This window comes from Manduca sexta, chromosome 2 (genome assembly GCF_014839805.1).
Source record: "Manduca sexta isolate Smith_Timp_Sample1 chromosome 2, JHU_Msex_v1.0, whole genome shotgun sequence".
NCBI lineage: Eukaryota > Metazoa > Arthropoda > Insecta > Lepidoptera > Sphingidae > Manduca > Manduca sexta.
In genome coordinates, this window is record NC_051116.1 from 7602784 (window position 1) to 7615103 (window position 12320).

General features: G+C 34.2%; 3 protein-coding genes and 1 non-coding gene across 5 annotated transcripts; 2 read left to right on the forward strand and 2 right to left on the reverse strand.

Annotated features, from left to right (window-relative positions):
- Positions 1-1370: 1370 nt before the first annotated feature.
- Positions 1371-5851, reverse strand: LOC115451639. The gene is made up of 2 exons (XM_037438152.1): positions 5587-5851; positions 1371-2369 (listed from the first exon to the last, which is right to left on the reverse strand). The coding sequence occupies exon 2, from the start codon at positions 2367-2369 to the stop codon at positions 1416-1418; it is 954 nt and encodes a 317-aa protein (XP_037294049.1). The 5' UTR covers positions 5587-5851; the 3' UTR covers positions 1371-1415.
- On the forward strand, positions 3744-5390 carry LOC119189161. Its single transcript, XM_037438157.1, has 2 exons — positions 3744-3816; positions 4299-5390. The coding sequence occupies exon 2, from the start codon at positions 4308-4310 to the stop codon at positions 5145-5147; it is 840 nt and encodes a 279-aa protein (XP_037294054.1). The 5' UTR covers positions 3744-3816; positions 4299-4307; the 3' UTR covers positions 5148-5390.
- A 1326-nt stretch (positions 5852-7177) lies between the features above and the next one.
- Positions 7178-8794, forward strand: LOC115451635. Of its 2 annotated transcripts, none has more exons than XM_037436598.1 (2): positions 7178-7277; positions 7599-8794. In XM_037436598.1, the coding sequence occupies exon 2, from the start codon at positions 7617-7619 to the stop codon at positions 8487-8489; it is 873 nt and encodes a 290-aa protein (XP_037292495.1). In that variant the 5' UTR covers positions 7178-7277; positions 7599-7616; the 3' UTR covers positions 8490-8794. The 2 variants fall into 2 exon arrangements, with proteins under 2 accessions (XP_037292495.1, XP_037292498.1); XM_037436601.1 differs by having other exon boundaries at positions 7211-7277; positions 7584-8794.
- A 931-nt stretch (positions 8795-9725) lies between these two features.
- On the reverse strand, positions 9726-9797 carry Trnap-agg. The gene has a single exon. It is a non-coding gene; the product is annotated as a tRNA-Pro (tRNA).
- Between the last annotated feature and the right edge of the window lie 2523 nt (positions 9798-12320).

The window sequence follows — 12320 nt, forward strand, 5'->3', positions numbered from 1 at the left end:
ATGGCGGGTCAATGTTATTAATAATCTCGCAAATGATTCTACATTGGCAGATGTGTGATCTTCAATCTTGGAGCCATGTAAATAAATCAATTTCACCCTTGAGTAAAATTTCAAGTAGACATATACAGTCTAACTTATAAAATTTTTGCAAAACTATGCTTAGTTAACCCGTCATGACTTGTCAAACAGCTACGCGTGTGACGGAAAAATAACCTTATTATGTAGTATATAAGGTTATAATCCCGTGACACACGCAAATGTCATGTAGCTGTCTTGGCTCGCCGGCGAGCCACGAGAGACCAAGAGTTAAAATACAAATTTACTCGATCAGCTGTAAGTCAAAACCCGCCATCGTGCTTCTTAATAAGGTTTAACCCGTCATGACTTGTCAAAATTTTATTTTCAAATATGTACAGGTAGCTGAATGTTTGCCGCCAAACATTGACAGCTACGCGTGTGACGGAAAAATAACCTTATTATGTAGTATATAAGGTTATAATCCCGTGACACACGCAAATGTCATGTAGCTGTCTTGGCTCGCCGGCGAGCCACGAGAGACCAAGAGTTAAACTAGGAAACCGGTGATGTATTTGACAGCTATTTAAGTAATTCTTAACCACCTCTTAACGCTAAAACAAGTTTATAAATGAAACTTTAATGTGTTGTTCTATTTAATAAACAACGCCTAAGTGCTCATTTAAGAGGCTGTACTCAGGTGAGTAGCTGTTTTTTAATAAACAAAACGGAGCTGTCAAAATGCGTTAAATGCTGTGAATTAAGATGTCATTTTCGATATTATTAATATCTGTTTATTAAACAATGACGAGCTTAAGACGCTGACTTTAATTTAACAGCATCTCAGCTGACAACGCACTTCAGAGTCAAATTGATTTGCATCTATGAACGAACCTTAGTGTCAATGGCCTCAGTTATTCGTAGTTACAATTAAACAGAATATTTGTTTGTGATAAGATAATTAGAACATTGACCGAAAGTGCCAAGAACGCGCTTTTACGGAACTAGAGATGGACTAATAAACATTTGAATTCATTCAGTTCCTTCATGAGTCTAAAATTATTTAATTTTGAATTATATTCGAATTTCGGCCTTTGACTAAAGTAGTCAAACCCACCGCCGTTCCTAACCTATCAAATCAAACATTGGAAGTAAAATAAACTGTTTCTGTGGTTAGGTTATGTTGGGTTATATTTGGAATTCTAGTAATTGCAGCGATTTTAAGGATCCATACAAATACAATGCTGTATTTTTGAATAATATAAACAACAATATTATTTCAAAATCAGTTGCTTTCTTTAATTCAAGAATGATTTCAACCCGCGCAAAAGTATAAGTTATAAATAAAAAAGTAGTTCCTTTGTCTTTTGTTATTTATCCAGATTTAATAGAAATAATCTTTATCCATGACTCCACTTAAAAATATCGAACATCCCATCCTCTTTGGTGTCCATGATCGACATTATAATTTCCGTCACATCTTTAGGCCATTCGGTAGATACACCAAACATAGACCTAAGAAGTACATCCATAACATTAAACTCATAAATTTTACCATTCAAAGCCGTAACTAAATACAAAGCCGCGTCTACGCTAAAGGCTGATGGTCTTTCCCCTATGTAGAAGTCTTTTCGCTCCCAAGAACCGTTAGAGAAAAGGACGTATAAGTCTCCATTGTCGAAAAATGGAATGCATTTCTCCATCATGAAAGCAGGTCGGAGTAAGCTAACATTTTTGAACTCTTCAGTAACTGTGTATGATTTTGAATCGTCAGATTTCACTATGTGTATTCGATTGTCTATACATGAGACGTAGTATAAATTATTCGAAGTATCTAGAACAAATTGGTTTGCACATATGTTTATTTTGCTTTTAACCGTTCCGTTCTTCTCAACTAAATACATTTTGTAATCATTATTTAATATGTAGATGGAATCAGAACCATTTGCCTTCTGTAGTTGGATTATGTCGTCACGAAATGGTCCGTATTTCTTAGCTGATAGAGTTTCTTGTTGGTAAATGTATAATCCATCTTTGGCGCCGAAATATACTTCCTTATTTGAGCTGTAATCTGATGTAGAATCTCTGCCTCCTTCTAGAACTTCGTAGGCCGCTAATCCCTCAAGAACGTAGATACAGCTGCCTCCTTCAGCTTTAGGGTCAGAAACTGTGAAGAATATTGATGGCATGTCTGTTGGGTCTACGTGTAAGTATCTATTACCATCGGCTGGAACTAAAAGCCTGGTGATGTTAAATTCTGAAGAGAATATGATGTGCTCATCTCTGAACATCGTAGTGTTGATGCGCTTCGAAATTGCAACAGCCATGTAAGCTAGGATTACTTTGATCCACATCTGAAAAAGTAGTATTATTGATTTAAGGCGCAGGGCAGATGCTGTCATTATTCTTTAGATAGTGCTGAGCTGACAATCCATTGGTAATTTAAAAGATTTTGTAGAAGCAAATGGCAACAAACCAATAGTTGATAAGTCTATCAATTTAGGTTAACCAACTGCACATTAATAGTAATTGGATGAAAACCAAATATATTCAGCTCGGTTCCCCCATTTTGAGTTGTCGCCTGAAGAAATTACTTAATAGCATTTGCGCATCGCCCAAAAGATAGAGCTACGATGTAGCCAGTTTTGTCTTTAACAATGTTTCGGAGCACGTTAATGGCGCGACTAGTAGCTATGTATCCAATGTTTAAAACAGGCCTACATTATGATAACTGACGAGGAATGATGATCGCTGATAATCAATACTCTATCGTCTCCAGTTGCAGTCACAAATACAGTAGAGTAATTTTCCCGTGCCTATATGAAAACGCCTCAACTGATTTTTAAGTTTCTGGCCAAAACTCCGAAAATAACCTTAAATCCTATTCTCCTGCAGTTGTGCAGTTCTAAGAAATTCTAGTTTACCGTCTTGTCTTGTATTTGCGGAACATGTCTATAAATTATGGAAATGTTAAATAAGTTTCATTGATAGCACAAACAAAAGTAAAGACACGTCACGCACAATCAGTAAACCGTTAAACCGATTGATCGCGTTTCCATTGCCTCGTTAGTTTAAAAAAAGTACTTTCACTCTCGTCTAATTGATTTTCTACATATTCCATCGATTTTAATTGTGATTTGATTACATTAACATAAATTTTATAAATAATTGGACTTTACCAAAAATCCCGGTTTTAGTTTTCTGATATTTTGGTAATTTTGTAGTTTAGTGTAAATGTGGCGTGAGTGTGTAAATCTGAATAAAAGTATGATGGTGCAATTCCGACTAATACTCTTCATGTAGTAATAGTGACCTTTAGACATGTAGCATTAAAATTATTTTTTAATAATACTATTTTGTTCAATACATTTTTTCTGTTACATCTATGGTAACAATTACTTATAGTACAGTGTCGTTTTCAAGAAGACAATAATATGGTTTCAATTATTACCGCAATGTCAAAGCGACGCTGTATAAAACAACTATAAAAAAACTCTACAAATTTAAAAAGGCAAAGCAATGGAAACAAACCATACAGCCTTCCTTCCTTCCTTGACGAGATATATACGAGCTAATAGACTGTGAACACGGCACTATCGTAATATCCGTACATCATGCATTTTCACTCTGGCAATAATCGATTAAACATATCGATTAATTAAATCGATTCGATTGTGCCAATTAAACGTGAACTGTGAACTGATGTATTATCAAGAGTGATTAAATTGTATTTGGACCAATGTACGTTAGTCAGTAAGTTGTTTACATCCAAAGTAATAGCACGAAAAGGATTTATACAAAAGTGAGTATTTCATTTTTTCATCGTCTTGATTTATTGAACGCATTCGAAGTCTTAAATAAGTAAGTTTTTCGAACAATACATGCGATTTTGTTTGCCTGGTATTACAGGCTCATTTGAGGATGCGATAAATGCATCTTCGCCGTTAACCTGAATCTAAACAAATGTCAGTAGGTACGTAGGGCGATAACAAATTCAATACAATACCATAATTGAAGTGGAAAGCACTCTTGAATTTTTTTTAACTTGAATATCATTTTCGAACTTCCAAACGTGCTACAAAAAAAATAATCTTTGTACGATCATGGATACTTTGATAACGTCTTAGCTTAGTTTCCGAGAAATCGTATTAAGTACAATTAAAATGATCAAACATCGTATAGCCCAACTAAGAATCGAACCCAATACCTCCCGATCAACGCCCCAAATACTACCAATAACCCTTGCAGACAATATAGTACAATGCAAAATATTTTTGTTCCAGAATTCCAGAATGCTGCCTATTCTATTATTGTTCATAGTGAGCACAGCATCGTCTGATAAATGTCCTTATACTTACGACAATTTATCCTACAGTCGCACAGCGGTACTTACAATCAAAGGCTTGCCTACCAACCTGATCTACAATAGAGATACCAAAGACCTCTTGTTCACGCTAATCGACCTAGAGTCTCTACAAAATGACGACGTCCAAACCAAAATGGATCAATACGTGCTCAGAAATGAAAACCTTATTAAAATAGACAATGTGAAAGGCCAAGCGGCGGCTGTAGATTATAATACCAGCAAAGTCTATATAGCCAGTGATGAGGGGCTGACTGTGCTAAACGATTCAAATAAAGCTGAGTACGTTGCATTAAAAGGAGAAGATATAGTTCAACTTTATAAAACACAACACAACAGAGATCTGTATGTTGTTATGTTTCCTGATAATGACGTTTATACAGTGAATATGGACACAAAAGAAAAAAAAAGAGTAGAAAACGTTCCGTGTGCTTATTTCCTAGCAGTAGACGCTATGGATAATGTGTTTTATGAATGTGATTCAAAGTACGTAAAAGTTTTACTAAAAGATTTCCAAGAACCTATAGAGTATGTTGGTATAGGTAAGAATTCTGCTAGAGCTATTGCAGTTGATGCTCAGAACAACGTTATCTTAGCCACTAATGATGGATTGTACTATTTGAATCCATATAATATTATTCCAAAGAAATTAATGAATTTGGACTTCGTACCATCAGGACTGGCTTTTGGAGAAAATAGCTTCTACGTAGCAACTAGTGGTGTTATTTACAAATATGATTATGGAAATTGTAATGTCCAAGATTTATAACAAGTGAATGTTTTATTTGAATGTTATTAAATTGTGCTGGAAGATAGTATTGTTTACATACATTTGAACTTGCGGATCGTTTTAAAACGCAAATATTTAAGATAATACTTTTCGAAGCATTGTCTTTAATTTTGTAGTACAATAAAAATATGCTTAGTTTTAACAACTTACATTGTTAATCATGTTGTAATAATTGATATTTGTAAAGAAAAATAAACAAAAAATGACTTTTTTACCTCATGCCATAATAGTATGACCGCTGAAGGTGTTAAAAATAGTATAAGTTAATGACCCTTGGTAATATATCAGACCACAGCAGCAACGCACCAGTTTTCTGATATATAGTGGTATAAATTCAGTCGACCCGCCCTCTGCTATAGACACAACTGGCTACATCACAGCTCTACTAATAAAAAAAAACACGTAGAAAATTACGTACCTTCGCAATACAGACAACCGGTTTAGATCGTGGAAAACAAAACTGACTAGCCCTATAATAATAATAATGATATAGATAACTTTTGAGACAATTGTTAAAATTACATCATTATTATGCTAGCATTTTTCTTTTTGTATACAGGGCGTTCACGATTTAAAGCATTTATATTACTTAAATTATATTTTTTATGGAAATGACTCACATGATACTGGTGGTAGGTCTCCCATAAGTGAGAGTCCGCCTGGGTATTTCTGTCGCCAAGCAGCGGTGTGTAGTCACTGTTCTTTTCCGGTTTGAAGAACATTATAGCCAGCGTAACTACTGGACATAATAAGACTTAACGTCTCATGTCTCAGAATTGCGAGCGCAGTGAAATACCAAACAATACTTTATTATTCAAGGTTTTGGATGGTGTTTCTACTGTTTATGGGCGGTCGTATCGCTTATCATCTGGCTAACGGCAAGCTCATCTTGTCATTCAAAACAATAAAAAAAAATATGAATATAACTGACTAAACGATAATCTGTCATCTATCTATGTAATCATTTTTTAATAAACATGATCACTTATTTGTTGAACACAGGTAAATACATATTGATTTCTTAAGTTTACGCGAATGTTAGACATTTAAATTAAACTATTTTATATCGCGGTTGTTGATATCATCTCATCAGATTTATTTACCCTCATAATGTAGCAGAGCCCAGAGCATAGCAGATGATTTGCAGGCCCCATTTATGCATATTAGATATATTATATTATAGAGTTCCCTTTCAAATTACACCCATCGCCACTGACGGAGAGAGTACAATAACTAATAACTCCCTAACAGCACCAGTATTGCAATCACAGATAGGTATCACTGTGTCTATTCTGGCAGTGTAAGGGATTTAATATCATATCTAAAACTATTTAAGGTCTACTCTACCAAAGCATTCCGACGTGTTTAAACCTTACTATTAGATAATACGGTTCATAAGCGCTATAATGACTGCTGACTCGAATTTAAGGGTATTGATTATAAGGTAGTAGAACAAGTTTACGAAATTTTATAAATGTTTTATTTATACACTTTATATACAAACGTATACAAAGACAGACAAGTTTAGTATGGCAATAAAATAATATTATTAGCCCTATATTATATACTGTCTCACTGTTCAGCACGGGCCTCCTCTACTACTGAGAGGGAATAGGCCTTAGTCCACCACTCTGGCCTAGTGCCACCGTTAAAGCAAGCGATAATTCACAAACAATGCACACATAATTTTAGAAGAGTCAAAAGTCTTGGATGGTATTTCTTCTGTTTATGGGCAGTTGTATCGCTTACCAACAGGCGAAAGGCAAGCTCGTCCCGTCATTCAAAGTAATAAAAAGGTGTGTGCCCTTGGGTTTCGAACCTGCGGACACTCGTCTCGATAGTCCGTTCCATAACCAACTAGGCTATAGCCAGTCCTAGCAAGACAATGGTGCTAAGCTAATCAAGGAAGATGCATCATAAATTGTGTCCTAAGAAATTTTTGCGTAACTACAAAAAATATCACCCTGTATAATGGACGTAGTATAAACATAGATCCAGTTTACAAACACATTGCTCATATAAGAATGGTCTGTTATGTTTTGTTAACAATATCATTCACTTTCTATGTCATAACGTTGTTCAATATCGAAGAGAGAGCACCTACTAGAGGTAAGAGACTTTATTTTTATAGAACTATAGTAATATTGCTAAGGAGGCCAGTAGTTTTATCTACAACTCTTTGGCGATATTTTAAATCATACTTACCTTTAACATAATTAAGTCAATAGGACTTTATTATCCTTATAATTATTAATGATGATACGCTAGATACCTGTGATATAATAAGTGCTATTGTGTTCTCTATTACTGTGTTGGGACTGTGGCTAACTTCTAAGGTGCCAACTGAATTCGATATCAAGCCCATCTTCAGCCTATTCTGTAGCGACCTTAATGGACCACCATGAATGCTAATAGTTTTGTACATTTCAGAAGGGTGATGAGTCCACAATGCGTCGAATTATCCTAATTCTTCTATTAATAGCGTATACGAAACCAGAAAAATGTGAACAGATCAAAATCGGAAACGAATTCTACAAACGGCAACTGATAGCTACTATCGATGGATATCCAACTGGTATGACGATTGATCCAAGAACTGAAAATATATTCTTCATACTCCATAAAAGGAATTATACAAAAGGAATCCATATTTTGAAACATGGCTCTTTGGGAGTTAAAGAACTTCCATTATCCGATGATGTTATTGGACAATGTGTCGCTGTGGATACAGTCAATAATTTGATATATATTGGTACTAATCAAGGCTTGGTTACGTACGACAATTCACGAGCAGAAATCACAGCTGAACGGCCTATGGGAGACGATGACGTAAGAAACATATTCATTGACAAGATTGACAATCAAATGTACATCACTACGGGCTCAAACCACGAGATATTTAAATTCATGAACGGTTCTGCAGCTGTTAAAAGATACGATAAAATACCTAAAGCATACAGTTTTGTTCTGGACAGCAAAGGCAATGCCTTCTACGAATATGTTGACGGAAGATTGTATTTCTTTTCAATTGATTTGTACGAGCCTGTTCAATATAAAGGATTTACAAGAGAATTGAAGTATATACTTCAATTGAATAACAGTGATGAAGCAATAGTCGCTGTTAAAGGTTCGTTGTATAGATTATTTACTAAAAGTATTCTGCCAGTGAAGCTTGGGCAATTGGGTTTTCGTATAACGGGAATGGTTTTTGATAATAAAAATAATATAATTATTGGTACTAAAGGAAAGATTTATAGATATAAGCCAATAGATGGTAATGATCCTTGTCCGGCTGATGATTATTTTATGTCGAGTATATAATATTTAGCAGCCATTCGAAGTATCCTATGTATCTACATGTTACATGCTACGTGCCTAATTATTTACCTATTGAATATATTATTATAATTCGTTTTTTCTTACTTAACATAATCAACATGAAATATATCAATAATAAATAGACAATGAAAACATACATTTGGTGAAAAAAAAATATAAATAAATAGAGGTCTAGTTTCATGTGTGATGAAGATATGTTCGAAAAGTAAGAAGGAACGAATTGTAGAGCTAATGATTTCAGTTTTATTTGCTTGTAACGCCGTGTGAATATATTGTTTTATTGTGAATTTTGATTTTCATTTATTAGAGTTAAAAATACACACATTTCGTTTTTACTAAATTTTAAATCATATAAAATACTTAAATTTTCTTTCTTTGATCGTGCACTGTCACACCCAGCTAATTATAAATATATGGTAATTAAATTTTTACATTCTTGAAACTTTATATTTAATGTGTTGTTCTTTCTTTTCCATTTTGGAAAAGATACAGGCTTTTGACTCAATTTAAAATTCTAAAGACGCTCACGCGATGATGTTAGCGCAACTACGAGTTATATTATTATCTCTACATAAACATACAACCCCATCTAGAATCGTCGAACTAAAACTTCGTAAATATCTCTACGTAATCCATGGATATAATAATATTATTATTAAGTACATTGATAAAATTGTGTAGAAATTCCTGAGTTGCGCTACATTTGATGTATTTTTTTTTAATATCTATTACGCGTGGTTCTGGAGTCGTAAGAGTAAAACAGGAGAAGTAAGATTACAAAATGGAATAGAGAACTTTACCTCAAAACACTATACGCAAGTCAATATTAGTTCTATCATTCACCGCTAGATGGCAGTGTACTCAATTTTTATCACGTAAACTGCATACTCTACAATCTGCAAAGTTTTAAAGTTATTATTTCGTTTTAAATTACAAATAAATGAACTTGAAAGACGGTTTAAACTTAATTTTTAAACAGTGTAATTTCATATCTAATGATAATTATTCATTCTGTATTCTAGTATGATTTTTTCCCGTACAAAGATCTGTCTAAAATTAATCATTTTCAACGAGTACCCGTAATGTTTAAATGACATAAATTAATATTAATAATGTAATTACTTATACATAATAGTTTTTTAATACTCTATAAAGACTCTTTATAGAGTATTAAAAAACTAACGATAACCATAAATATAAAACAAAAAATAAGATTGTGGGCTCGTCCGGGATTTGAACCCGGGACCTCTCGCACCCTAAGCGAAAATCATACCCCTAGACCAACGAGCCGGTTGAAGTAATTGTTGAAATTGTAAATTCATTTCCTATATATAGTGTAAATACTTTAATAAAGCCAATTAGATGTTTGATACAACTTTAAATCGTACCTACATGATATAAATTTAATTATACAAAACTAAATTGCTTTCTATGAGCCTTTTATGTTCATTGTCATATGATAATAATTTAAAAAAGAATTACTTATATGAAGGTCCTGCATTGAAAATTTTGACAGTCGTTAATAATTAATTCTTATTATTTCTAACCCTAAAACTGTGACCAAAGTTTTAATGTTTCTTAAGTTTATAATATACTTCAATTTAGACGAAATGACCATTGCGTCCATCGCTACTTGTGTATATAATTACTGTATAGTAATTATCTTTAATAAAGAAGTTTGTATATCAATAACAAAATCAAGTACGTACCTTGAATCTAAAGTTGACTCAAAACAAACATGGCTTCCAATATGGCCGACGTTGATACTAAAGATAAAGTAATATAAGTAACGTGGTTAATATTAAATAATTAATTACGTCACAACTAACAATGCTAAACGAACGTAGATTTCTCAAGATAACTTTAGTATATAACGCACGCCAGCCCCTACTAATTGTATTAGTTTGAAACTCTATACTACTGAGAGATACGATAAATTAAAAAAAAAATAAAAAAAAAATAATCTTTATTGTGAACCATTTTTAAAAAAAACTACTATAACAAAAGTGAACGATGATAGCTGTTGTAGTTAAATAACGTATAATTGATGGTAAGAAGACAGTTGTTGGTGGTAGGATATATTTTAAATCCGCCCGGATAGCAACCACCGTACGCAAGGTGTTAACACGTAAGTGCGTCGCGTTCCGGTGTATATGCGATTCCAACAGGCCGGCATAATTGTGTCGACTGTCGAGGGGTAATCTCTCGTCAGTCTACATTCTATTGGACCCCACTCCACTTACCATCAGGTGCAGTGGGCTCATTTAGCCGTAATCGTATAAAAAAATACCTATAAACTGTAGAAGACCATCTATAATTTATAATAAAAATACTATAGATCTCTTACTGAAGTCTCCCTACAACGAGGTTAAAATTAGCTGGAAATCTTGTAGAAGTCGACATTCGCAAGTATTTTTTCTGTATAAATTAATGCTAACTTTTTCAAACTTTTAAACTTATTTGCGGAAAGTTGCATTGTAATATTGAAATATTGCCCCTGGTCTAAACGTATCTGGTAGTTCTTGCACAATAGGTATATTGCTGCAAAAACTAGCCAAAATGAACATAGCATTATATTTTACATGCAAGTTTCAAAGTGGCAAGTTAATACCCTGTTTGCACTTATTCAAACAATAGATATTCAGCACTGGTGCTTGGCTCTCGAAACAATACACAATGCTTGACGGCATAAATAGACAAAAGGATGTTAGACAGATTAGTATAAGCGAAACCTGTGACGTGGTGAAGTTATGAGTAATCCATTCCTGAAAAACGGTATCAATTATTGCCAAATTCATAAAACACGTAGGTATCTATCATAAAAAAAATAACAAAGGCAGTCCGGTAATTTCATAATGAATCATTTTAAAGGTTTCAATTTCCCCAACTTTTATTAATTTGTTTTTAATGCCGTTTCTTGAAATCGTATTCTCATTTATTTCGTAGTATTGGACATAAAGGTTAACGTGCAGGTGAATTCCCTGGTGCCTGATGGTAAGCCACTGCCAATAAACATGGATAATGGGCGCGTTTCCTTACTTTGGAGGGTAATTAGAATTTAGAAAACAGACCATCAGGCTATGAATTAGTCATCTGTCACTAGAGGAATCGGAAACGTCCTGAATGCACCTAATATGGCCAAGGTATTGGATGCTTAGAGTTGTGATATTGTTGTTTGTTCCATGTGTCCGGTAACGCAGCAATTTCATTGGATGCCATTGTAGAGTTATAATGTTTGTAACTCGACGTAGTATCCACCCAATGCTTCCATCTTTCCTGACGGATTAACGCTGAGTTTTAAGATCGATGTTCCAAGATAGATAATCAGTGCAGGATGATTTAACTCTGTCAATAGCCATGGAATCACACTGTTAGAAATGATTTAAATCGTGAACTTTTCCAAGACTGCTGGTGGAAAAGTGACGAGAGCCTAGTTGGGAGTAGAACGGACTGCCGAGACTAGTGTCTGCAGGTTCAAAACCCAAGGGCACACACCTATATGTGTATTCTTTATGTATTATCGCTGGCTTTACGGTGAAGGAAAACATCGTGTTGAAACCGGTGTACCTTAGAAGTTCTCTATAGTAATTTTGAGGGTGTGTGAAGTCTACCAACCGGCACTAGTCCAGCGTGGTGGACTAAGGCCTAATCCCTCTCAGTAGTAGAGGAAGCCAATGGCTACCAGTGAAACAGAATATAGGGCTAATAAGTATAATTATTTATTAAGAACGCGCTGAGTAATCGTGACTCGTACTCATCTCGCAATTTATTATCATCGCCATCAGATGTGACCCATGGTAGGTACACATTGTT

Coding starts and splice junctions, on each gene's coding strand:
- LOC119189161 (XM_037438157.1), top strand. CDS start 4,308: ATGCTGCCTATTCTATTATTGTTCATAGTGAGCACAGCATCGTCTGAT.
- LOC115451635 (XM_037436598.1), top strand. CDS start 7,617: ATGCGTCGAATTATCCTAATTCTTCTATTAATAGCGTATACGAAACCA.
- LOC115451639 (XM_037438152.1), bottom strand. CDS start 2,369: ATGTGGATCAAAGTAATCCTAGCTTACATGGCTGTTGCAATTTCGAAG.